The 27,480-nt window shown below is 32.8% G+C and overlaps 1 protein-coding gene across 1 annotated transcript; it reads left to right on the top strand.

Annotated features, from left to right (window-relative positions):
- Positions 1-913: 913 nt before the first annotated feature.
- LOC141298447 (zinc finger CCHC domain-containing protein 24-like) lies at positions 914-27,480 on the top strand. The gene is made up of 4 exons (XM_073828967.1): positions 914-1,174; positions 4,618-4,818; positions 23,948-24,112; positions 27,033-27,480. The coding sequence occupies exons 1-4, from the start codon at positions 986-988 to the stop codon at positions 27,144-27,146; spliced, it is 669 nt and encodes a 222-aa protein (XP_073685068.1). The 5' UTR covers positions 914-985; the 3' UTR covers positions 27,147-27,480.

Here is a 27,480-nt window from a genome sequence, read left to right as displayed (position 1 = left end):
GATTGCATTGTTAATTTTCTATGTATAAATTTTTTGTATTACATTGAACATTTTTTGTATTACAAGTTTTAAATATGCAAACACGGCATTATTTAATGACATGTGCTAATTTGCATACATTTCTAGTACAAAAATCTAAACACTGAATGAAGTCAGTTTCAAAATTGTAATTTTTTTTACATATTAGAGTCAAAAGTTTTTACAGAGGGAATTTTGAGTATCTCATTTCGTCATAATTCAGAAAAAAATTAGAACAGACAGGAAACACTATATTTTTTTTACCATTTTTGGGGGAATAAAATGTATAAATCAAGCAAGTAATATACTTACAAATCCCTAAAACCTTCAGAAATGTAAAGTTTGGTGTGTTTAAGTGCTACTGAAGTGGAGATTTATGGCTCAGTGTAGGAGAAAAAACTCTTTTTGAGAAAACAGCCTTTAAAAAATGCAATGTAGTTGAAATATATTAGCACAAATAGATAAAGTGCTATAAAAGAAACACTTAACAGTATTTTTTTTTTCTTTTCACTAGTCTGAAAAAAAATTGATAGTTGTATGAAAAAATAGCATTTTTGCCTGCCGTGTCTCTCCCCTTAATAAGTCACCAATGCATGTTTTTTAATAATATATCCGTGAAAATGCGAAAGTGTCTCAGCTCATGAATATTAATTAGCACTGGAGCAAATCGGAATCCTCGAAATGGGGAAGTGCGTCTTTTTGAATATTATTAATAATATGATGACGTTTCTTGGTAACCTTCCAATGATAATTCCACATCTTATGAATATACATCAGCAGCACAGCAGGATTGGTAAACTACGGCGAATATGCGGTTTAACTTTCTCCTTCTCAGAGCTGCGCGAACTGTCCGGTCTTGTCATTCCGCAACAATGGGCTCAGTGTGAAGCGACAGCAGTGCCAGAGCCTGGCACACATCGACAAACACCATCTTTTTGTATTTGAAGTGGATTTATCCATAAGGAAGATGAGTTTGGTTTCGGCTCTTGAGGCGGTGTATCAGCCCGCGCAACTTTTGAACTGGGTTTATCTGTCGCTGCAGGAGTCTGAGAACAACGCGGAGTCTGATGGGAACCACAGCAACAAACCAAACGAGGATCTGGACTCACATCTCAACTCCAGCATCATCAGCAGCTTCATCCACGAACGCACAGAGGTGATGACCACAGCCTCACTGATGCTCTATCTATCTATCTATCTATCTATCTATCTATCTATCTATCTATCTATCTATCTATCTATCTATCTATCTATCTATCTATCTATCTATTTGTTATAGTTCCAGGATATTAGTTTCAGTAGTTTATATATATTTTAGTCCTGCATATCTGGATGCATTAGAAAAGCATGCATAAAACTTCTGACATTATCCACAGCAGAGCTAGTTAGATTACTTAGAAACAGAGCTGCATTGTAAAAAGTGAACTTCGGTGTAAATTGGATTACTATTTGAGTCTATTTAACGTGACTTTCTGCTTTCCAAATTGTTAGAATTGTACATTCTTTCAACTTAAATGCTTAGAAATATATCTCAACTTCACATCTTATTAAATATTTCAGTTTCAGGTTCAATGATAAATTCGAAGTTGAATTAAGTTGAGAATTAAGTCGATAAAATGTAATTTTAATAAAAAAAATTACTTCAGTTGGTAACATCTAAAAAATTTAAGTTGAACTGTTCACTTATGCAGTTGAATTAAGTTAGTGTAATGTAAATATTAGGATTGAATGAACTAAAATTATGCAAGTGTGATTGACCTAGGAAAATAAAGTTGATTAAAGGTAATAAATTAAGTTGAAAAAAAAAACTCACATTTTTAGGTGTTACAAATTGAAGTATTTTTTTTTTAATTGATCCAACTGTTCACAGTGTGATTACATGTAATCTGGATTATGTAATCAGATTCCAAAAATCAAGTACTTTTAACTGGAGTAAGTTACATTTTAAAATTCTCGTAATCAGACTAGTTACTTTTTTGATTCCATGATTACATATTATTCACACAATAAGTTCAATGCAGTTTTGCATGGAATTTCACTGTTTTTATTCATTTTGAGGAATATTGTATCTGTTTTTTTAGTGAGTGAGATAAATAATGCATGTTCACATTTATTCTAGAACTAATGTGTTCATCTTACAGTTTCTCTCAGAGCTTTATAATATATATAATAAATTGGGAGAGGGGGGGGATATTTTCTTGTAAATTAAAATCTGGATCTGGATTATGTAATCAGGTTCCAAAAATCAAGTACTTGTAATTAGAGTAAATTACATTTTAAAATACTTGTAATCAGACTACAGTTACTTTTTATGGGTTACATGATTAAATATTTTTCACACAGTAGCAATAAATAATTTATAATTCATTGATTCTCCCTAATTTCAATTTTTTACATTATTATGGTATAAGATAATCCTATTTAAATCAATGTGGTAAACAAGTTAAGTCAAAAGTAATCTAAAAGTAATCCTAAAGTAATCCGATTCTGTTACCTAAACTGTGCAATGTAACGGATTGCTTTACTGACTACAATTTTTGTCATGTTATTTGGAATCAGTAACGGATTACAATTTCTATGAATTAAAGTAATCTACCCAGATCTTCTTACAAATTGTAATCTGTTACTGATTTCAAATTACATTACAAAAATTGTAGTCAGTAATAGTATCCATTACATTATACATTTTAGGTAATATAATCCTTTTTACTTTTGACCAAACTTGTTTATCACGTTGATTTAAACAGGATAATCTTGTACCAAATTGGGGTTTGTAAAGGAACTGCAGGGTGTTTGTGACTTTAATAAAAGGCTAACAATAATAATAATAATTAAATAATTAAATATAAAAATATTCACTTACTGAAAAAGAAGAAATATTTCATGTTTACCTGCATGCCATATGACTATTAACCAGAGAACTGTGAACATGCAAATGTGATATTTAATAATTAAAATATTTATTTTAAAATCTCAGGGGAATTTAAAGGGGTCATTGATTATGCTTTCACCTTTTTAGCATTAGTTAGTGTGTAATGTTGCTGTTTGAGCATAAACAACATCTGCAAAGTTTCAACGCTCAAAGTTTAATGCAAAGGGAGATATTTTCTTTTACAGAATTGATGTTTGACCACCCTTTAAAGTAAATATATATGAGGTGAAAGAGGTTCAGATGACAAAAATTACAAGTACTTAATTTTTGGTATCTGATTACATAATCCAGATTATGTGTAATCAGTTACTTCAGCTCTGGTCCACAGATGCATTCACTGAAACATTTCCTTCTGTTCATCCTCTGAGTGGCTGTCAGTAATAAACAGCAGGAGTTCTGAGTTAACAATCACACTTTGTTGCTGTAGAGCTCCATCATGTGCAGAGAAATGTGTGTTTGGTCCTGAATGACTGGTTTCAGTTGGGTTCATCTCTGTTTGACAGCTCTTTTCTCTGGCTTGCTCTGAACTGTGGAGACTCAGGTCAGCCTGAACAGTTCATTTGCTCCTTACTGAGCTGTTCACTTACAAATGACTCCACAAATGACTATAATGCACAGTCTTTTCTTGAATATCATGGCAATAATTCAGTACCATGGTGAATAAAAATACCATACCATCATTCAACCGTCATTCAACCAAGTTTAATATGTGCATTAAGGAATTATCACTTACTTTGGCTTTGAACAGAAGGGGAAACCAGGCTGAATTGAAAAGGCTGAATGAAAAGCCAGAGTTTTTGCTGAAAAAATTTGAAGCTTTAGTGGTTTGGCTCCACATAAACAATGTGGAAAATATATCTGAGCTCAGTGTTTTTATTATAGGTGCATAAAAGGTTCTGGAAAAGAATTTACTAAGATATATGATGAATGCATATCCCTGATGCTTGTGAGAATTGCACATGCACATTATGTTGCATGCTACTTTTATAATGCAAATATATTTTGAAATGTTTGTCATCGCATATTGCATGCTTTTAACATATATACTCACTATATAGGTAGTTGGCTAATATTTCATTCTGAACAGCACAATCTCATGAGATAGAATGAGGAAAAGGCTTCGGAGAATCATGTGGCAAAGTCTGTCTTCCTGAGGAAAATGGAACATTCTCTCTCTCACAGATCATCTGCCGGAAAGGAAATCAGACCACAGAAAACCTTCGAAAATAATTATAAATAATCAAAAACAGAAATGTATACACAGAGAGAATTGTTGGCAGTTTCAAGGGGATTTTTGTGCCATTTTTTTATTATCAACAAACAACTTTCTGATACTAAGACAAACATTTATTTTTTTATGTTTGTGTTTTCTGTTCTTACTTATCTATCTAAACAAGCAATACTTTACAGTGACTTTACAGTGTATTTACATCTACTGGCAGTTTGGAAAAAAAATAACTTAGTAAATAAAATAAATTAAGAATATTAAATATCAAAAACTAAAACCATAAATAAATTCTTTTATTTGAAATAAAATAACTTTAGTTTTAATTTAAGTACTAAAACAAAAAACAAAGATGACAAAGATGCACAAGAAAATTGCTAAAATCTTAAGATTAAAGTAAAAAAGAAAATATTAAAAGTGTCGTGTTTTTTTCTCTCTGCAGACTCTGTGTAGCCGCTTATATAAGGGCTCGTCTCCCTACGGCTCGTTAAACAACATCGTCGAGGGTCTGAGTTTACTGACAGACAGCTTTTCCGACTTCTCACTGACCTCTGAACCCAGAAAACCCTGCAAGAAACCTCCGCCCAACTACCTGTGCCACCTGTGCTTCAATAAGGGCCACTACATCAAAGACTGTCCGCAGGTAAACACTCACGGCTGCAACTACATCTCATCTAAACCTGTCAATCTAAATGCAAGGATATTCTTTTCATTAGCCATTTTAATAAAAATGTGGGATATTTTGTGGAGTTTACAGATTACTTTTTAAAAATGTGAAACCATATTATAGAACTGAGCTGAAGCTCTGCTCACTGATGGTTGCATCCACCAAGCAACACCTTAGAAACCACCCAGAACACCCTTGAAACCACTTTGCAACCACCCAGAACACTCTAACAACTGCCTAGAAACCACACAAAACATCCTAAGAAATCCATATCAACACCTCAGCAACTGCCCAGACCATCCAAACAACCACCCAAGGCAACTGCATAGTTACACCCTAACAACCACCCAGAACAGCTTAGCAACCACCTAGCAACATCCTAGCAACCACCAAAGGCAACTGCATAGTAACACCCTAACAACCAGCCGCAACACCCTAGTAACCTCCTAGCAACCATCCAGAACACCACACCCTAGCAACTGCATAGCAGCCACTTAGAATACCCTAGCATTCAGCCTGGCAACCACTCGGAATACCCAAGCAACCGCAAAGCAATGATCCTGGTAACTACATGACTACAACCTATCTGCTACCTAACAACCACCCATAACACCCTAGCAACTGCACAACAACACCCTAGCAACCGATCAGAATAACCAAGCAACCACAAAGCATCTACCCTGGCAACTGCATAACAACACCCTAGCTGCCACCTAACAACCACCCAGAACTTTCCTAACAACTACATAGCAACTCCTTAACAACCACTCAGAATACCCAAGAAACTGCAAAGCAACCATCCTGGCAACTGCATAACAACACCCGAACAGCCACCTAACAACCACCCAGAACACCCTAGTGACTGCACAGTAACACTCTAGCAATCACCCAGAACAGCCCAACAACTTCATAGCAACACCCTAGCTTCTACCTCACAACCACTCAAAACAACTGCATAGCAACACCCTAGCAACCACTCAAAATACCCAAGCAACCATAACAGCACCCTAACAGCCACCCAACAACCACTCAGAACACCCTAGCAAGTTCATAGCAACACCCAGCAACTTTTTAGAAAAACCACAAAACAAACACCCTGGCCACTGCATAACAACACCCGTACATCCACCTAGCAACACCTTAGCAACCATTTAGAATAATCGAGCAACCACAAAGGAACCACCCTGGCAACTGCATAACAACACCCTAGCTGCCACCTAACAACCATCCAGAACACGCTAGCAACTGCATAGCAACACCCTAGCAACCACCCAGAGCACCCTGGTAACTGCATAGCAATACCCTAGCAACCACCCAGAGCACCCTGGCAACTGCATAGCAACATCTAAGCAACCACTCAGAATACCCAAACAACCACCCTGGCAACTGCATAACAACACCCTAGCAACCACCCAGAGCACCCTGCCAACTGCATAACAACACCCTAACAGCCACTCAGAATAACCGAGCAACCACAAAACAGCCACCCTTGCAACTGCATAGCAACACCCCAGGAACCACTAAATATCCAAGCAACCACCCTGGCAACTGCATAACAACAACAACACCTTAACTGACACTTAACAACCACCCAAAACACCCTAGCAACCACCCAGAGCAGTCTAGGAACCAGTTCTGTGATACGAATGGTGTGATTATCTAACAATCTTAACTGTAACTGACCTGCATTGCAAAATTTTGCCCATAGTTCATTGCAGCAAGCTCCCCAGCCGCACGAGGAGCCGTAATGAGCACCAGATGAACCTTCTGTGTTTATGAAAGATGATCCAGTTTCTTGCCTTTCATGACATCACTGGCTGTCATAGATGAGAAAAAGCCCCCTTGACACCGAACTCAGCCAAACACACATCAGTCAGCAGTGCGTCATCAGCTCCAGAAACGGAGAGAAAAACCTTTTATTGAAAGATAAAGTGATTTAGATCTTTGCTCTCTATAAAATTTACCATCACAGCATTTTAATTAGTCTCAGGTGACATGAGAGAGAAGATGATAACGAGAGAAGAAACAGTGAAGGACGTTCTTCCGACAGCAGTTAGATATGTGTGCAGAGCAGATGAGTCTGTCTAGACATTAGCTTTGTTTAATTAACTTACATGGCGATTACATAAGACAATGCCATAAAAGACTAATGCTATCTGATACAACAATACTTTCTCAAACTTTTATTACAATTCTGATAAATATAACATCATTAGATTGAGATTGGAACTTTGGAGTGCAGACTGCGAATCATTTGATTCAGATCGGGACCTCACTTCAATGTCTGGCTTATATTATAATTATGTCCTTAGGTTTTTGTAAAATTTGGATGAACTCATTAAAGGAGAAGTTCACTTCCAGAACAAAACTTAACAGATAATTTACTCACCCCCTTTTCATCCAAGATGTTCATGTTTTTTTTTTCTTCAGTCGTAAAGAAATTGTTTTTTGAGGAAAATATTTCAGGATTTCTCTCTATATAGTGGACTTCTATGGTGCCCCCGAGTTTGAACTTCCAAAAAGCAGCTTAAATGCAGCTTTGAAGGACTCTAAACAATCCCACCCAAGGAATAAGGGTCTTCTCTAGCGAAACAATCGGTTGTTTTCCTAAAATAAAAAATAAATTTATATATATTTTTTAACCTTAAATGCTTGTCTTGTCTAGCTCTGCGTGAACTCTGTGTACTCCGGATCAAGACAGTTAGGGTATGTAGAAAAACTCCCATCTCATTTTCTCCTCCAACGAGTTTGTACTTCTGCAGTGATGTAGTTTTTCGACATTCCCTAACTGTCTTGAACCTTAATACACAGAGTACATGCAGACCTAGAAAAAACAAGCATTTGAGGTTAAAAAGTATAGAAATTGTTAATGTTTTAAGAAAATGACCGATAGTTTCGCTAGATAAGACCCTTCTTCCTCGTCTGGGATTGCTTAGAGTCCTTTGAAGCTGCATTTAAACCGCATTTTGGAAGTTCAAACTCGCTGGAGAGAAATCCTCAAATATTTTTTTCAAAAACAATTACTTTACAACTGAAGAAAGAAAGACATGAACATCTTGGATGACAAGGGGGTGAGTACATTATCTGTAAATGTTTGTTCTGGAAGTGAATTTTTCCTTTAATCTGTTGTTTGACCTCTTTATATTTAAGGAGAGAACTATAGTTTCCAAATCAACATCGCTTGTTATGTGTGTAGAATTTAGTAGAGACGCTATGACATGTCTCTGCTACCAATATCTAGACACTACTAAATTGTCCCTAGCAATAATTTTGATCTGCCGTTATTTAGTCTCACACATCTCTGCTCCAGCAGTAGGTGGGAATTTTTCATCCAGACGTTTAGTTGTTTTTGTTTTGCCTGCCCACCTGTTAGCATCCATCTCACTGAAACCCAACACTGAATCACAGCTGGACATGTCTGGCCGAGCCGCCACAAAGACCTGAAAAATACAAGGCAACTCCTTGTGTTAGCTTTGCACAGTGCTCTGCCTGCTTTATCATTTTAAACATGTAATAAAATGTGGTCCACATACAATACAATCTGGACCCGAAATATAATTTTTGCTGTATATGGCAATACAATACAATGCAATAAAATGCAATGCATTGCAATAAAATATAATGCAATGCAATAAAATGCTATGTAATGCAATGCAATAAAATGCAATGCAATGCAATGCAATAAAATAAAAATTAGATGAAATTATCTAATTAATTAAATTAATTACATTAAAAATTATTAAATAAAAAATATATAAAACATCTTAATTTATATGGCTATTAAACTACTTTGCAATACAATGAAATGCAATGCAATGCAATGCAAAAAAATAAAAATTAGATGAAATTATCTAATTAATTACGTTAAAAATTATTACATTTAAAAATATATAAAACATCTTAATTTATAGACAAATATTAATTAAAAAAAAACATCCTAAAAGCAGGTTTTCATTAGTAGATGGTCTGTTTTCTTCTCTGATTTGGATAGTTTGAGGTTTGAATCATAACTTCACAGTTTAACTATGTAACCACCTAACTGGTGAGTAAGTTTTATCTACTCGCCAATTTTACTTGGCAAGAGTTAATTTTGGACCCTGAATACAGTACTGACACAAATCTGCTTCTCATTAAAGCAATGAGTCACTGGCATGGTAAACTCTCTGGTGACCTTCCACAGTATGTTATATTTTAGCAGTAATCCTATAAACCAGTATCTTCTTTCCCCAAGCTGATCAAATATACCTGAAGAAGTTTAAAGTGCTGAAGACATCTGTTGTTTCTGCAGGTAGTCGTGAAACTGATCCTCAAAATTCAATTATAAACATACTTCACACGAGTACATGAACACAAAGACTTCTAGCTACACAAGCTCACTGTTAATGCATTGGGTTGTTACTTTCTTACTTTCAAAGTAAAGCAAGTTATTTAGACATGCTAGATATTTAAATAATAGCATGTGGTTTAATGGCGCAGACATTTGTTTTGAGTACTACAGTGCAAAAATGCATGTTAAATCTGTTTGATGCTAAATGAATTTGCGTTTGTTTACATCTGTTAATATGTTTCTGCCAGTTTGCATGAAGTTTAACTGATCTCATTAAAGCGTCTATTTAGTGTCTGGGTGTAACCATTATATAGAGACCAGAATATAAGAGACTTTTAAGTGGGTTCTGTTGACTTGAGCTATAAGCAACCACCTAGCAACCACATAACAACATAATAACAATCAACCAATGAGTTTGTTTCTTCATCAGATTTAGAAAAATGTAGCATTTCATCACTTGCTCACCAATGGATCCTCTGCAGTGAATGGGTGCCGTCAGAATGAGAGTCCAAACAGCTGATAAAAACATCACAATAATCCACAAATAATTCACACCACTCCAGTCCATCAGTTCACATCTTGAGAAGACAAAAGCTGAAACAAATCCATCATTAAGACATTTTAACTAAAATACGAGTCCATAATCTATAATCGCGCTTCCTCCAGTGAAAAAGTGGTCTGGTCTGAATCAGGAGAGAAATCTGCACTGATCAAATGCTGTTTACAAGACAAAACAGCTCTAAATGAATATTAGACTGGATTTTGATATGAGAGACAACAGGAGATAGACTTTTTCATTGGAGGAAGCGTTATTATAGATTACAGACTCATATTTTAGTTAAAAACATCTGGTTTTGCTTTAGCTTTTGTCTTCTCAAGATGTTAACTCATGCACTGCAGTGCTTAATTTGAGCTGGTTCCTGTTCTGGGAAATGTCAGATTTTGGATTTGTTTTTAAAGATCTAGCATTAAAAAGTGCGTTAGATCGTGACATTGTGTGCGTGCATACGAGATGCGGGTTTATGTATATGTATTTGGAGGATGTGTATTGGCCCTCAATATATTTTCGACCAATTTTTAATTTCAAAATCGCTCTCATTGATTCGTATATCAATGGGGAAAAAAAATCCTCTTCAGTAACAATGTGCTTGGCATAACAGCACAACAACCAGTTATACTAGGCTACGGACTATTTAAATTGATCAGAGTAACATTTTACATGTTTGGTTGACTGTATTTTATTTTAATAACGTACAGACTGAGATGTCAAGTTTGAATTTTTAGAATATGTGACCCTGGATCACAAAACCTCTTAAGTCGCTGGGGTATATTTGTAGCAATAGCCAAAAATACATTGTATGGGTCAAAATTATTGATTATTGATTATGTCAAAAATCATTAGGAAATTAAGTAAAGATCATGTTCCATGAAGATTTTTTGTAAAATTCCTACTGTAAACCTAACTTTAAAGGTGATTTTCTCAGTATTTTGATTTTTTACACCCTTAGATTTCAGATTTTCAAATAGATGTATCTCAGCCAAATATTGTCCTATCCTAACAAACTATACATCAATAGAAAGCTTATTTATTGAGCTTTCATATGTATATATCTCAGTTTTGTAAAATTTAACCTTATGACTGATTTTGTGGTCCAGGGTCACATATGTGGTGTATGTGTGGTATCGAATAGCTGAGACATAAAGTACTCCACTATTTTTGGTCATACAGATAAGAGTTGGACATAATTTGAAACCGCAAAGTGTTTACTTTTATTTTTTGTCAAACAAAGCAAACAAACAGTTTCCTTTTGGTGACCTATTTTTGACCCAGGGTTTGAAAACCTGTGCCCTAGGCTGCAGTCCATGCAGAAACTTGTAAACGATGCTCTTATAGAATTTTTTTTTTTTTTTACAGATAATGTACTCACCTCCTTGTCATCAAAGATGTTCATGTCTTTCTTCATTTGTAAGGAAATTATGTTTTTTGAGTAAAACATTTCAGGATTTCTCCTGAGTTTGAACTTCCAAAATGCAGCTTCAAAGGGCTCTAAACGATCCCAGCCGAAGAAAGAAGGGTCTTATCTAGCAAAACGATGGGTTATTTTCTAAAAATAATTACAATTTATATACTTTTTAACCTCAAATGCTCGTCTTGTCTAGCTTGGCAAGATGAGCATTTGAGATTAAAAAGTATATAAGTTTTAGAAAATAAGCGATCATTTCGCTATAAGACCCTTCTTCCTCGGCTGGGATCGTTTAGAGCCCTTTGAAGCTGCATTTTGGAAGTTCAAACTCGGGGACACCATAGAAGTCCACTATATGGAGAGAAATCCTGAAATGTTTTCCTCAAAAAACACCATTTCTTTACAGCTGAAGAAAAAAAGACATGAACATCTTGGATGATAAGGGGGTGAGTACATTATTTGTCCATTTTTGTTCTGAAAGTGAACTACTCCTTTAATGGTGTCATTGAATGTTCTGGGAAAACTGAAGTTGTATTGTCAGTGTCGATCACGGCGCCTTTGGGTCCGGCAATTATTAATTTACAAATTAAGCACTGATAAACTGGAATGGTGCAGATTACTTGTGGATTATTGTGATGTTTTTATCAGCTGTTTGGACTCTTATTCTGACGGCACCCATTCACTCCAGAGGATCCATTGATGAGCAAGTGACGAAATGCTACATTTTTCTTAATCTGATGATAAAACAAACTCATCTACATCTTGGATGGCCTGAGATTAAGTAAATTTAAGCACATTTTCAGCTTTGTTTGAACTAAGTTGGAGTGTCTGTTTTCTTTTATTCAGTCAAACCACTCTGATAATGTAAAACACCATCTGTGTGGGGAAACCCACAGAAAATGTGAATTTGAGCCAGAACACAGAGAATGTAAATCTGTCATGCTGTGGGCCGGACAGGAATGACATTAGTGGGTGTTTGACAGAGACGTTACTGTACTACAGATACTGTCAGGCGTCCAACACTGTAAAAATATCATAACAGCAGTCCAAGACTCGTGCCTTAACAAAATCTTAATTTGTTTAAAAAATGTATTTTAATATACCTGCAGAGCAACTATAAAAATAGTAAAGTTTAAGAGCATATATAAAATACAGTATATAATGCATGCACTCACACTTTGGCATTATTGTAGGGTTGGTTCACAGCCATCAGTGATTTAATTTATTGCCTGTAGAGCAGTTGTTGGCAGTGGTTTTTGAAATGATTAAAAAGTGTTATTGAAGAATAGCTAAACAAAATGGATCTCACAACAACAGTTAATTCATAAAGCATTTTTAATGGATGTTTTATTGAAGTACTGCATCAACTTTGTCTCAGATGTTTTTGTTAGCGATTGTGATGTGGAACAGTTCAGATCATTTGATTCTGGAAGATCTCAATGACATCTAGGAGAAACAAAAGAGATTTTATAATCTCATTTGCAATTCTCTTTCTTATATGTGTAGCTACATTTTATATTCCATTAATGCTTATGTTAATTAACCTGTGAAAAGCTAAAAATACACTAACATTCAAAATCTTTTTGAGTCTCTTTCTCTCTCGCAGACTGAATTTATTTTATAACAAATACAGTAAAATTTTAAAAATATTATTAGAATTTAAAACAGCTGTTTCTATGTGAATATCTGTTAAAGTGTAATTTATTTCTGTGATCAAAGCTGCATTTTCAACATCATTACTGCAGTCTTCAATGTCACATGATCCTTCAGAAGTCATTCCAATATTCTGATTGGCTCCTCAACAAACATTTTTGATTATTATCAATGTTGAAAACACTTGTGCTGCCCAATATTTTTGTGCAAACCGTCATACATTTAATTTTCCAGGATTCACAGATGAAAAGTGTTGGAACATTACAAATCTCTTTACCATCACTTTTGGTCAACGTAATGCACTCTTTATGAATAAAAGGGTTAAAGTAAGTACTGTGTACTTTGCTACACTCTTATAAATAAATAAAAGTGCTTCATGATGCCATAGAAGAACCTTTTCGTCTAAATGGTTCCATAAAGAACCTTTAACATCTGAAGAACCTTTCTATTTCACAAAAGGTTCTTTGTGGCAAATAAGGTTCTTCAGATTATAAAAAGGTAAGCAAGAAATGGTTCTTTAAAGAACCTTTGACTGAATGGTTCTCAAAGCACCTTTTTTTTAAGAGTGTAAGTGTAGCTCAGTAAAAGTTAACCTCACTTGTCTAAAACAGCATATTCAAGTTCCTCGTCTTTAATGAGAGGCGTGGACAGTATTTGATGGGGTTTGAAAAGGACTTTTGGGAAATCTTAAACTGACACTTAAACATATGGCTCTGAATTACAGGCACTGTGTCAGATTTCCATCGAGAGCCACTCCCAGAGTGCACTGCAACAGCTTTATGAAGCATCATGGGACGTTTTACAAAAACATAGTATATATTTAAAAATATGCAAAATGCAAAACAAAAATAATTAGCTACAGTGGATTTTAATCATGTTGCAATGTGGCATTGCAACATTTGCAATTACTTCTTTATCGCCAGCATTTAAAATGAGTAGTAATAATGGTCTAAACAAATGAAAACGATGACAGATTTGCTTTTCCTCTCAGAAAACAGTGAACATCAGTACAGACGTCTCTGCTGCACCAGCTGCACCGCTGCCAATGCAAACAGAGCAGAGCGAAGACATTTGGGTCTGTTAGGGAGGAATAATTGAGCACATGTTCTGCATTGGATCTCACGAGAGCCCAGGCTCTCAGCATTGTTCGCTCTGATGGGCTCCAGATGGAGGAGAGCCGGCGACGGCCGATCCTTATGTTGAATTCCTCCAATGAGGAACTCTGGGAAAATGAGGCCTTGGGCGTTTGCAGAGAAACTCTAAATGCAAAGTGCAAAGCTGCATTAAGGGGAGAAACTGCAGGCAAAAACACAGGTTTTTTTAATGCACCTGTCAAGTTTGAGATTTTGGGCTTTTTGGTGTTTCATAAAGTGTTTTTTTAGACTGATGGAAAGAAAACATCCCAAAAAACTGTTAAGTGTTTCTTTTATAGCACTTTATCTATTTGTGTCAATAGATTGCAATTACAATACATATTTTTAAAGGCTGTTAGTTTTTTTCTCCTACACCGAGCCATAAATCTCCACTTCAGTAGCACTTACACACACCAAACTTTAAGTTTTTATTCCTGTCTATATCCTGAAGGTTTTTACAGAGGGATTTGTTCATATATAATTTGCTTGATTTTATACATTTTATTCCCTCAAAAAATGGTTAAAAATATAGTGTTTCCTGTCTGTTTTTTCTGAATTATGTCATGACGAAATGAGAGATCGAACATTTCCTCTGTAAAAAGTTTTGACTCTAATATGTAAAAAAAAAAAAAAAAACAATTTTGAATCTGACTTCATCCAGTGTTTAGATTTTTGTACTAGAAATGTATGCAAATTGGTGCATATTTCATTAAAAATGTCTCATTTGCATATTTAAACCTAACATTTTAGAAAACTTGTAAAACCAAAAATTTTTGCATTTTTCAACGTAATCCATCAACTGGGTAAGGTCATAACTATTAGTTGTTTTACACCCTATTCACCTGCAGTGTCTCGCCTTAATAATCCTAAAGCAAATGCCGTTTTGAAGTATTCAGCTAATGAAAATAATTCAAACTTCCTTTTTGTTTGTTTTTATTGAAAGATTGAAAACTAACAAACAATGACATCATTGCAATATTTCAGTACTGACCTGCAGCTGGTTTGTTTTATTCGCACAGCTGCTTTATAACGTTTAAAACAAATGTTGATTGTAAGATTTTTGTGATATTTTATTTATTGAAGGATACATTGACTTGCTTAAAAGTGACAGTGAAGACATTGTTACAAAATATTTACATTTTGAATAAATGCTGTTCTTTTGAACTTTCTATTCATCTGTGAATCCTGAAAAATAAAATGCATCACGGTTTCCACAAAAATATTGGACAGCACAACGGTTTTCAAATACTTCTTGAGCAGAATCAGCATATTAGAATGATTTCTGAAGGATCATGTGACATTAAAGACTGGAGTAATGATGCTGAAAATGCAGCTTTGATCACAGAAATAAATTACACTTTAACAGATATTCACATAGAAAAATGCTAGTTTAAATTGTAATAATATTTCACAGTTTTACAGTATTTTTGATCAAATAAATGCAGCCTTGGTGAGCAGAAGAAACTTCTTTCAAAAACTGACTGTATATCTATAAGGAACAGGACATGGCTTGAGAAATTGCTGACACTCACTTCCATCTGTATTACAGCATATGTGTGAGTTTTGTGTGTTGGGACAGTGGAAAGAGTGAGTTCTGTTTGTCTTCAGCTTTGATAGGCTTTGTGTTTTTTTTCCGGCAGGAAGACACTGTGCAGCATGTGTGTGTGAAGAAGACACACTTTTATTTAAAAAGTTGAATATATACTGTAAATTACAGTAGAGCTGTCATGTAGCCTTCAACTCTTTGACAAGACTTGTAATGTTTTTAAAAAAGTCTCTTATGCTCATCAAGGCTGCATTTATTTGATCGAAAATACAGAAAAAAAACAGTATTATTGCAAAATGTTATTACAATATAAAATAATGGTTTTTATTTGAATATACTTTAAAATATAATTTATTCCTGTGATGCAAAGCTGTTTTTTCATCAGCTGTTACTTCAGTCTTCAGTGTCACATGATCCTTCAGAAATCATTCTAATATACTGGTATTATCAATGTTGGAAATATATATATATATATATATATATATATATATATATATATTTTTTTTTTTTTTTTTTTCAGGATTCTTTGATGAATAACAAGTTAAAAAGAACAGCATTTATTCAAAATATAAATCTTTTCTAACAATGTATATCTATGCTATCACTTTTTATTAATTTAACATCCTTGGTAAATAAAAGTATTAATTTCTTAAAAAAAAAAGAAAGAATAAACATTTACTGACCCCAAACTTTTGAACAGTAGTGTATATTGTTAGAAAACCTTTTTATTTTAAATAAACACTGTTCTTTTGAACCTTTTATTGATCAAAGAATGCGGAAAAAAAGTATCACAGGTTCCAAAAAAAATATATATATATTAAGGATATATAATAAATCACCATATTAGAAAGATATTAAGATATTAAAAGATCATGTGACACTGAAGATTGAAGTAATGATGGTGAAAATGTAGCTTTGATCACAGGAATAAATTACATTAAAATAAAATATATTCACATAGAAAACAGTTATTTTAAATTGATATAATATTTCACAATATAATTTTTTTTCTGTATTTTTGACCGAATAAATACAGCCTTGAGAAACGACTTTAAAAACCATTAAAAATCTTCAAACTTTTGAGCGGCAGTGTATTTTGTTGTTGATATCAGAAACGTGCATTTAATTAAATGCAATGATATTTAGATTCTTTCATTGGTAGAAGATTGTCAATTTAGACAGATAAATGCACAGGTCATGTGATATGAACATTTACGTTTGGAGCAAATTTATATCATTTATATTAACTGAAATAAAATATTAACATTTTGCATATTTAAATTTTTACCTAGTTGCAATTGTTCTAATTGTAACAACAATTTCAGTACAACAATAAAAAAGTATGTAATAAAATATATATTCATTAAAAAAACTTTTTTATTTTAACTAACATTAAATTGGAAACATGAAATATCAAATTTTAATTATTAACAAAAAACTCTAATAGTATCCCATTGATACTAAAATATCACTGATATTGTAAAATCCTGAAACACATTCAATTCAGAATCATTAATAAATGTTTAGTGATCTTCTGTTATGAGTCAACACATCAGTCTGTCCAGTTTAATCATTGTCTAAACTATTTATTAATCTGAGTATAGCAAATGGAAACAGGCTTGGATTTTTTTTAAAGGCTGTGTTTGACTCACATTTCCAGCTGCAAATATTTGGTTGTGTCTCCGCCAAACTCCCACAGCTGGACTCGATGATGATGATGATGATGACGGCTCCTCCAAAGTATTCATCATCATATAGCACAGGGTTACAGGGGCCCCTTAGTGGCCCTGAGGGACACAGAGAACAACTCTGAGAGCCCAGAATCTGCTCTGTGAAACAAAACAATGAGAGAACATAAAAATACAATGCAATTTGATGCATTTAGAGTTCTCTCAACTGCTGTCTTAAAAGTAGTCTGTAGTAAATCTACTTTGTTTATATTTTGACTTTTTATATATATATATATATATATATATATATATATATATATATATATATATAACAAATGTTAAATGTTAAGATTTATCTTCTAACTATCATCTTTTGATGACAAAAGCATGACTTGCAGGACTTGCAGCAGTAGTTCATGATTAGTTTTTATACCGTATAAATCACGGTTCAGGGTGTTTTGGGGTGTGAGGCAGCAGTTGTCTTTCATGTGGCTGTCAACATCTTCATTTCATTCAGTCGCATTTCAGAGATTGTCGGTGGTCAGAATAACAGGCGAAAACGCTCACATTCCAGCCGTGATTACAGACCACTGAATAAACATCTCCTCCCTCCAGCAGCGCTTTCATGTCACTGTTGCATCACAATTCAACAACACAACAGCCGGCCGTCCTCCAAATCAACCAAACATCCTTTAATTTAAAGAAAGAAATACTTTTATTGAGCAAGGATGCATTTAATTGATCAAAAGTGACAGTAAAGGCATTCATAATGTTACAAAGGATTTCTATTTCAAAATAAATGCTGTTCTATTGAACTTTCTATTCATTTGTGAATCCTGAAAAATAAAATGTATCACGGTTTTCAAAAAAAAAAAAAATGGGCAGCACAACTGTTTTCAACACTGATAATAATCATAAATGTTTCTTGAGCAGCAAAACAACATTAGAATGATTTCTGAAGGATCATGTGACACTAAAGACTGGAATAAATGCTGAAAATCCAGCTTTTATCACAAAAATAAATTACATTTTAACACAGATTCTTATAGAAAACATTTTAATAATATTTCAAAATTACAAATTTTACTGTATTTTTTTTTACTGTATTTTTAAATTAGTTATAGTTATAGTTAAGTCAAAAACTGAGAAGTAGAAGTAGGATCTTTAAAAAGGTGCAAACAAAATATTTAATGAAGTCTGGATTCATGACTTTTAAAATATGCAAAAATATAAACTAATAAACTAATAGGATACTGTACAGTAGTTCATAGCATTATTTTACAAGGTTATTATTGCAACTTGTTTGATGCTTGGTAATGCTACTACCACACACTACAGGACTCTATGCTGCATTCTTCCTTTTGTATATAACCAGCTAAGGCTGGCCACACACTAGTCGATTTTAGGGCCGATTTTAAGCCTGATTTGAGGCTTCGAGGCACCACAGACTAATAGGTTGTGTGGCCCAATTTGAGGCTTGTCACAAAACAAATCCTCTATTGTGTGGTGTCACATAGTTTTATGAAGTTTTGAGTTTTCATTTAGGATTTATAGGATTTTGGGTTTAATTGGCTACATCCCTTTCAAAAGTGACCTTGCTGTAGCTTACCAAACTGTCAAAAGTTCAAAACTGTTACAATTACAACTAGTTCACAAAAGTAGCCTTTTTAAATAATCTTGAATATTTAATGAACAATTTGATTGACAGCAGTGGTTCTAGAGGCAAAGTTGTTCAGAATGAGGAGATCTATCATTTGATATGAAATCTAGTGTTTGTGTGAATATCTGAACAATTTAAGGTAAATTTACAATTGTAATATTGTGTTTTTGAAGACTTTTTTTTACTGTTATAGCACCACCTATGGTCTTATCTCCAATGAAACTTTGCATGCTTGTTAAGAGTCATCTCTCACATGTTTTCACCAAGTTTCACAAAGTGTTGAGTTTTTGTTTAGGTTTTATAGGCCTTTGGGTAGTTTTGGCCATGCCCCCTTTTCTGAATTACCCTGTTGTATCTAAACAAAGGACAAAACTCCACTTCTTTTAAAATTATTGATCTAGAGACTCCAAAGAATTATGCTTCAATTTTTTGATCGAGACTGAGTGAAAAAACCTAGGACTACTTTTTAAAATAACTGAGAATATTTATTTAACGATTTGATTGACAGCAATGGTTCTTGAGGCAAAGTTGCGCATACTTAGGTGATCTATCAAATGATATGCATATTGTGTGGTTGTTAAACACAACATGATTACAGAGTCAGAAAACTCATTAGTGCCAACTAGTGGCTGATTTCTTTTAAAATTCATACAGACCTTAGGGTCATTAATCGAACATGCCAACTGAGTTTAGTTATGATCGGCCTCCGTTAACCTTGTCTGATAGGTACTCAAATTTCATTGGTCGATTGCAGCCATGTTTTTTGAGAAACGCAAATGTCCTCATAGACCCTTGTAGCACATTGGACAGATACACTGCATACCAATTATCAGGTTGATTGGACTTACGGTTGTGTAGTTATAGCTATTTTTATATTTTCCCCCCTCTTATAGCCACAGATTGGGTTTGTTGACGATATCTCATTCTGTTCATGAGTCTTAGACATTTTAGTAAAAGTGGCCCGCCTCTTTCAAACTTTTTGGCACCCCTTTGCGACCATGAGTCGAAAGTTCTATTTTTTAGATAATTATTGATATTCACTGTCCAGGGATCATTTCTGCACTGGTTTTGTCAGCAGCGTACTTGATAACGTCAATTACTTTGCATTGGCTATTTGGGTTATCCTCACTGTTTGTATATTTACAATAACATTTACAACAACAATAACATATGACCAAAAAGGAACAAATATTTTGGGATACATTCTGGGATACCTGGCTGTCTCAAGTTCGCAAGTCTTGATAAAAGGGGTGGGGCAAGAACACCTCCAGGGATCTGAACTGTATTGGCTAGATGTGAACTTGGGCAATGACTGAATACGTTTCACAAGAACACAAGTACACAAGTACAGCGAGAACGCACACTGAGAAATGGCTTCGGTCTTGTTCGGTCTTCTCTGTACGTCTTATAGTAGAAGGACTCTTTATATACTACCTTTTTTCATTGGCTGGCTTTATATTATGCTGCTGTTTTAACTTGTTTGCATGGAACCAAAAGGTAGCAGAGACAGTGGAAACTAGGCCTAAACTTGGTGATAGGATTGCATTTGGATTTCTGATTCATCACTCTGCATAATTCAATGGACATTTCTGCAATTTCTCTTCATCTCTGCAACTAACAACTAACAGGACAATCGGATTACTCAATGAACAACAAGACAAGGGTCAGATAAGCTTTTCTTTTTTTCCTCTCAAAGGGGGGCAGAATCGGAAGCATTAATTGTTTTATCTCCATTATTGTATTTTCATGATCGTTTGAAGCCGAAATCGAAATCAAAAGTGAATTCCGATTAAATGCACAGCCCTAATATTATTCACTGTAGCACTTCCTGTGACACTAAGAATGTTACATGTTACATTTTAAATTCCATTAGACCAGTTCGGAATGTTACTTTAATGTTACATTGAACATTCCAATGCAACAAAACTGTAACATTGTAACAGAGTACTCAGTGCAACATTACAATACTGGAACAGTTTGACAAATGCAGCACTGGGGTTAAAAAAAAACAAAAACAACAACAACAAAACCTTATGACCAGTGGTGTATAAAGTACCTGAAAGCTATACTTAAGTAAAAGTACGGAAAACGACTTTGGTAGAAGTTGAAATCCCCATTTAGAATATTACTTGAGTAAAAGTCTGTGATATTTATTGTACTTAAGTACAAAAAGTATTTTTTCATCTTAAATGTACTTAAGAATTGAAAGTAAAAGTGCAAGTAAATGCAATTTTTCTTTCGCAATTACGAGTTTATGTTATCCATTTCTGAGAAAAAAAGTCAAAATTTTTCCTCTCATTTCCAGACAGCAGTGACAGAATTGCATTTCTCCCTAAATAAATAAAAACATTGCAGTGCTTTCATATATAGTACATTTCACAATCAGATGTTCACAATCAAACTCATTGTCTGCTGAATATTTGGTTGTTTTAGATACTTATAGAGGGAATATCAAGAAAAAGTGATCAGTTGCACAATTCTCAAGTGTTCCTGAAGTGTTCTTTTGGAGCAGCGGTAAAGTAAATCAAATAAAGGGTTAGTAAAGCAGCAGGTGGTTTATATGAGTGACGTGAGAGGATCAGATGTGTCTGATTAAAGCAGAGCCATGCCAATAATCAGAATCATACCCACACAGGCCTAAACCCGTCCAACACTGAGGGGCAAATCAGAGCTCTGGACAACATAGAAATGCAGCATGAATGATTTGAGAATCCTCAGTGATCCTGATCCAAACACACACACACACACACACACACACACACACACACACACACTCATCATGACTAAACACTACTAATAAACCGCGGTGAAGACATTCAACTTTGCAGGATCTCAGTCTTACAGTGCATTCGATTATGAAGCATCATCCAAATAAATCAGTGATTTAAATCTGAAACAGACCTGCATGTGAAAAATGACTGGAAGAGAAGACTCTCTTTATTTTACACTGATATCCAGGACTGCTTGATTATGGCAAAAAATCATAATCACAGATATGTTGGTCAATATTGTAATCACGATTATTTAACACAATTATGAGTGGGTCCAGAACTTTATATAATTGAATAATTTAAAGATAGCAATACAATAAAAAAGATACAAATGAAACTTGAGAAACTTTGAAAAATTGGGAAATGTAATATATAAAATATAAAATTTAATATAATCATTTTAAGTACATTTTACTGCTATCTACTTACTATTGAACTTAACATTCATAAAAGAAATTAAGCAAATATTACATAATGATATATAATTTCACATTTAGAATTAAGTCAAATCTACTTACCCAAGTTAAGTAAATTTAACAAAGAAAATAAGTAACTTTAGCTTGGCCAGTAAACATTTGAGTAATTTTTACTTAGACAAAGCTTACTTGGCAATACTTTGATCTTACTTTATATAGCTCCTAATTAAACCATGCTTTTTAAGAAACATAGAAGTAAATTATACAATATCATGTAGACACCACTATGACATCATTAGTAAAGCAGTACTCATCTAAACACAATTGAATGTAAAAATAAAACAGCATAGTCTTCACTGTATGAATTAAACATGCTTTGTTTTTTATAAAAACTACAAAAGTCCCTCCATCAAGAGCAGTGAGTGATTTTGTCTTTGTCTTTTGTTGTTTGATGAACATTAAGCACAGAGAGGGCAGAAGGAATATTACTTGTGGCCGCTTTCAGAGCTGCACGGATCCAATATACTGTTACACACAGATTGTCATTCTCAACTGTTTACGTTTATTTGAGACATAACTGATGAAGGTTTACACGAATAATTACCAAATGCCACATTTTGACATATATTTGACCTTTTGGCTAAACGTTCACTTTGCTTGTCCGTGTCTGAACGCATACAAAGAACAGCGCAAAATCTCTTTTGTGTTTTAAAAACACGACATCAAATAAACATTAATAAATCAAGCCCATTTTATGCAAGTCACGTTACATGATTTGACTGATTTGCATTTGAAAGCGGGCTTTTATAGAGGAGCGAAAGCGCACAAAGGGGGCAGAATTGGGAGCATTAATTGTTTTATCTCCATTATTGTATTTTCATAATCGGTTGAAGCCAAAACTGAATTCCAATTGATTGCACAGCCCTAATATTATCCACTGTAGCACTTCCTGTGGCAACACTGACAATGTTACATGTTACATTTTGAATTCCATTAGAATGTTACTTTGATGTTACATTGAACATTCCAATGCAACAAAACTGTTAACATTGTAACAGAGTGCAACATAACAATACTGTAACAGTTTGACAAATGCAGCACTGGGGTTAAAAAAAACAAAAACATTTCAAAATCTTATGACCAGTGGTGTATAAAGTACCTGAAAGCCATACTTAAGTAAAAGTACAGAAAACAACTTTGGTAGAAGTTGAAGTCACCAATTAGAATATTACTTGAGTAAAAGTCTGTGATATTTATTGTACTTAAGTACAAAAAGTATTTTTTCATCTTAAATTTACTTAAGAATTGAAAGTAAAAGTACAAGTAAACACTTTTTTTTTTTGCAATTGCGAGTTTATATCATCTATTTCTGAAAAAAAAAAGTCAGAATTTTGAGTTTATATTGCAATGCTGACTTTATTTCTCACAATTGTGAGTTTATATCACCCAGTTTGGAGAAAAAAGTCAGAATTGAGTTTGTATCACGCAATACTGTGGAAAAAAAGCCAGAATTTCCTGAAAAGAATTTCCTCAAACTCGCATTTGTGAGAAAAAAAAAGTCAGAATTGTGAGTTTTATCTCGCAATTTTGACTTTTTTCTGATATAAATAAATAAAGTTTATAAACTTTGTGTTTGCTCAAAAAAACTTTTGTGATGGAAAAAAAGAGGTGAAAGGCAATATTTTTTGTGAGAAAACACTTTCTAGATAGAACGCAATGCTTTGTGTTTGTATGAAACAATGAAAGTTCAAAAGAACAGCATTTATTTGAAATCTAAATCTTTTGTAACATTAGAAATGTTTTACTGTCACTTTTGATCAGTTGAATGCATTCTTAATGAATTGAAGTATTATTACAAAAGTAAATAAAGCTTACCGACCCCAATTTTTTGAATGATAGTGTTTGCAATGGTGCTGAATTGTCCTCTGTTTGTATGATTCTAACTGACAATGGTTTTCTGGCCAGGCTCGTCCTAAAGGAGAGGGTCTGACGCCGTATCAGGGTAAGAAGAGGTGTTTCGGCGAGTACAAGTGTCCCAAATGCAAGAGGAAATGGATGAGTGGAAACTCTTGGGCGAATATGGGTCAGGAGTGCATCAAATGCCACATCAACGTCTATCCTCACAAACAGGTGAACATATGCTAAAAAAACAGCCTTTTTAGGAGTCAGACATTAGATCTGTTTTTTAGTTACAATATTGAAACATCCTTAAAACATTGTTATTTCACTATCATTGATATACTAATATAGTTTGTGTAAATATTTTGAATTAGATTTTATTTTTTGTGTTCACTTTAAGTTCAGATCAAGTTTAAGTAATTTTGTTTTGTGCAATTTTCAGGTTTTTTATTTATATAAAGATTATTTATATTATTTATTAATTATTTTTATTACATTTTATTTTAATAAAATTATATTTATAAAATTAATAAAATTATAAAATTATAATTTTATTAAATTAAATTATTGTTTATTATTTTATTTTATTTATTCAAGTTAAACTAAACAAAAATTAGAAATGTTGCGCAATTATCTAAAACAAAGTAAGTTTAAGGGTTGTTTTTTTAAGGAACAAAATGTTTGATAATAGTTAACTATAAAACCCATATCTTAAAACAAAATATTTAGATTTTATTTGTATTTATTTTTGGTTTTCAGTTTAATTTCAAAGTCTTAGCATTTTTGTTTCATGTAATTTAGTTTTTTGTTTTTTGTTTGATAATAGTTAAAAATAATAACCATACCTTAAAACAAAATATTTAGATTTTATATGTATTTATTTTTTTGTTTTCAGTTTAATTTTAAAGTCTTAGCATTTTTGATTTGTGTACATTTTTTTTAATTAAAAAAAAAATAATAATAATAATGTCTATAATTTTTATTTATTCGTTTTAGATTATTTAGTTATTTTAGTACATCAGCTAAACAAAAATTTGAAATGTTGCACAATTATCTAAAACAAAGTAAGTTTAAGGGTTGTTTTTTTAAGGAACAAAATGTTTGATAATAGTTAACTATAATAACATGCCTTAAAACAAAATATTTAGATTTTATTTGTATTTATTTTTGGTTTTCAGTTTAATTTCAAAGTCTTAGCATTTTTGTTTCATGTAATTTTGTTTTTTGTTTGATAATAGTTAAAAATAATAACCATGCCTTAAAACAATATAATTAGATTATTTTTGTATTTATTTTTTGTTTTCAGTTTAATTTTAAAGTCTTAGCATTTTTGTTTCATGTAATTTTATGTTTTTTTTTAAGTAAAAAAAAAAGTCTATAATTTTTATTTTTTCGTTTTAGATTATTTAGTTATTTTAGTACATCAGCTTAACAAAAATGTGAAATGTTGTTATCTAAAACAAAATAAGTTTACGTTTTTTTTAGCAACAAAATGTTTGATAATAATTAAATATAATAATACCTTAAAACAAAATATTTAGATTTTATTTGTATTTATTTTTGGTTTTCAGTTTAATTTCAAAGTCTTAGCATTTTTGTTTCATTTAATTTAGTTTTTTGTTTTTTGTTTGATAATAGTTAAAAATAATAACCATACCTTAAAACAAAATATTTAGATTTTATATGTATTTATTTTTTGTTTTCAGTTTAATTTTAAAGTCTTAGCATTTTTGATTTGTGTATTTTTTTTTTAAGTTTAAAAAATAATAATAATAATAATGTCTATAATTCTTATTTATTCGTTTTAGATTATTTAGTTATTTTAGTACATCAGCTAAACAAAAATTTGAAATGTTGCACAATTATCTAAAACAAAGTAAGTTTAAGGGTTGTTTTTTTAAGGAACAAAATGTTTGATAATAGTTAACTATAAAACCCATATCTTAAAACAAAATATTTAGATTTTATTTGTATTTATTTTGGGTTTTCAGTTTAATTTCAAAGTCTTAGCATTTTTGTTTCATGTAATTTTGTTTTTTGTTTGATAATAGTTAAAAATAATAACCATGCCTTAAAACAATATAATTAGATTATTTTTGTATTTATTTTTTGTTTTCAGTTTAATTTTAAAGTCTTAGCATTTTTGTTTCATGTAATTTTATGTTTTTTGTTTGATAATAGTGAACTATAATAACCATACCTTAAAACAAAATATTTAGATTTTATTTGTATTTATTTTTTGTTTTCAGTTTAATTTTAAAGTCTCAGCATTTTTGTTTCATATTATTTTATGTTTTTTAATTTTTTAATTTTTATTTTTTTAAATATATCTATAGTTTTTATTTGTTCATTTTAGATTATTTAGATATTTTAGTACACAGGCTAAACAAAAATAAGAAATGTTTTCTCGGCAACTAGCTGAAATAAAATAAGTGTATTTTTTATATTTTATTTCAGTGTTCATTTTATTTCAAAGTAAATATTTCTTGTTTTATTTTTAGTTAACTATAATAACTGCCTTAAAACAACATACTTTCACAAAATTACATGAGATTTAACAATTATTTAATTATTAATCATTCATTTCCCCATTGACAAATAATTTGAAGTGTAAATCTAACAAAGTCAACTGTGCAGTTGTCCTTCTCAGGTAAATGTTTGTTACTTTAAGGATGTTTTTACTCAAAAACAACACAAAGATACTGATTTCTGAGGTTTGTTTTTTGTTTGCTCCATATAAACACAAATGCATCACTGCTGTTGGCTCAAGAACCTGAAAGGCCTCTGGGCGAATGTTTAGGTCTTTTCTGGTCACTTTATTGAAGCATCTGTACAAAATGAGCTGCAAAAGAACATCTAAACCGACTGGAAACAGTTAAAGCTGAAGAGCATCTGTTAGTTATTAACTGGAGCAGGAGAACTAGACAGTTCTTCACTGAAGAAAAAAGACTGCTAGATGTAATAGTGTTCTTTTGGCTCAAGATAAAGCTCCTTTACAGTTTGTTTGGCAGGTTATGAAATTCTGAAACTAGTAGAAAACACTTGATGAAGCTCTTCAATGCTCCTGACGTCTCTTTTTGCTTTAATGTTCACCACATGTTCTTCTGTATTGTAACTGCTGCTTTTTAACTCTCTTTTCTCTGATTGTCAGCGTCCTTTGGAGAAACCTGACGGTCTGGACGTATCAGACCAGAGCAAAGAACATCCTCAGCATCTGTGTGAGAAGTGTAAGGTGCTGGGATATTACTGCCGGCGCGTTCAGTGACCTCTGACAACCAAAGACGACCGCCACGTCCTCATCCGCCTCACTTTAGTTTGACAGTATTCGCTCATTCCTGACTTAAAACAGTGCTCCAGGTAAATGGGATTGAGGCAGTGTTTATGCATGTTGATTCCCACAGAAGATCTGTGACCTTGGACCACAAAACCAGACAAAAACTTTTTTTCATGCACCTGTCAAGTTTGAGATTTTGGGCTTTTTGGTGTTTCATAAAGTGTGTTTTCAGACTAGTGGAAAGAAAACACCCACAAAACACTGTTAAGTCTTTCTTTTATAGCACTTTATTTATTTGTGTGAATAGATTTCAATTACAATCCAT

The sequence above is a fragment of the Garra rufa genome, chromosome 22 (genome assembly GCF_049309525.1).
Source record: "Garra rufa chromosome 22, GarRuf1.0, whole genome shotgun sequence".
NCBI classification, from domain to species: domain Eukaryota; kingdom Metazoa; phylum Chordata; class Actinopteri; order Cypriniformes; family Cyprinidae; genus Garra; species Garra rufa.
The sequence above is the reverse complement of the archived record's forward strand: the minus strand, read 5'-3'. Positions and strand labels throughout refer to the sequence as shown.

What these genes read in the sequence shown, in the direction of transcription:
- LOC141298447 (XM_073828967.1), top strand. Translation starts at nt 986, where the DNA reads ATGAGTTTGGTTTCGGCTCTTGAGGCGGTGTATCAGCCCGCGCAACTT. An exon ending in ACATCAAAGACTGTCCGCAG is followed by an intron (nt 4,819 to 23,947) that starts GTAAACACTCAC and finishes TTTTCTGGCCAG; the next exon opens with GCTCGTCCTAAAGGAGAGGG. An exon ending in ACGTCTATCCTCACAAACAG is followed by an intron (nt 24,113 to 27,032) that starts GTGAACATATGC and finishes TCTGATTGTCAG; the next exon opens with CGTCCTTTGGAGAAACCTGA.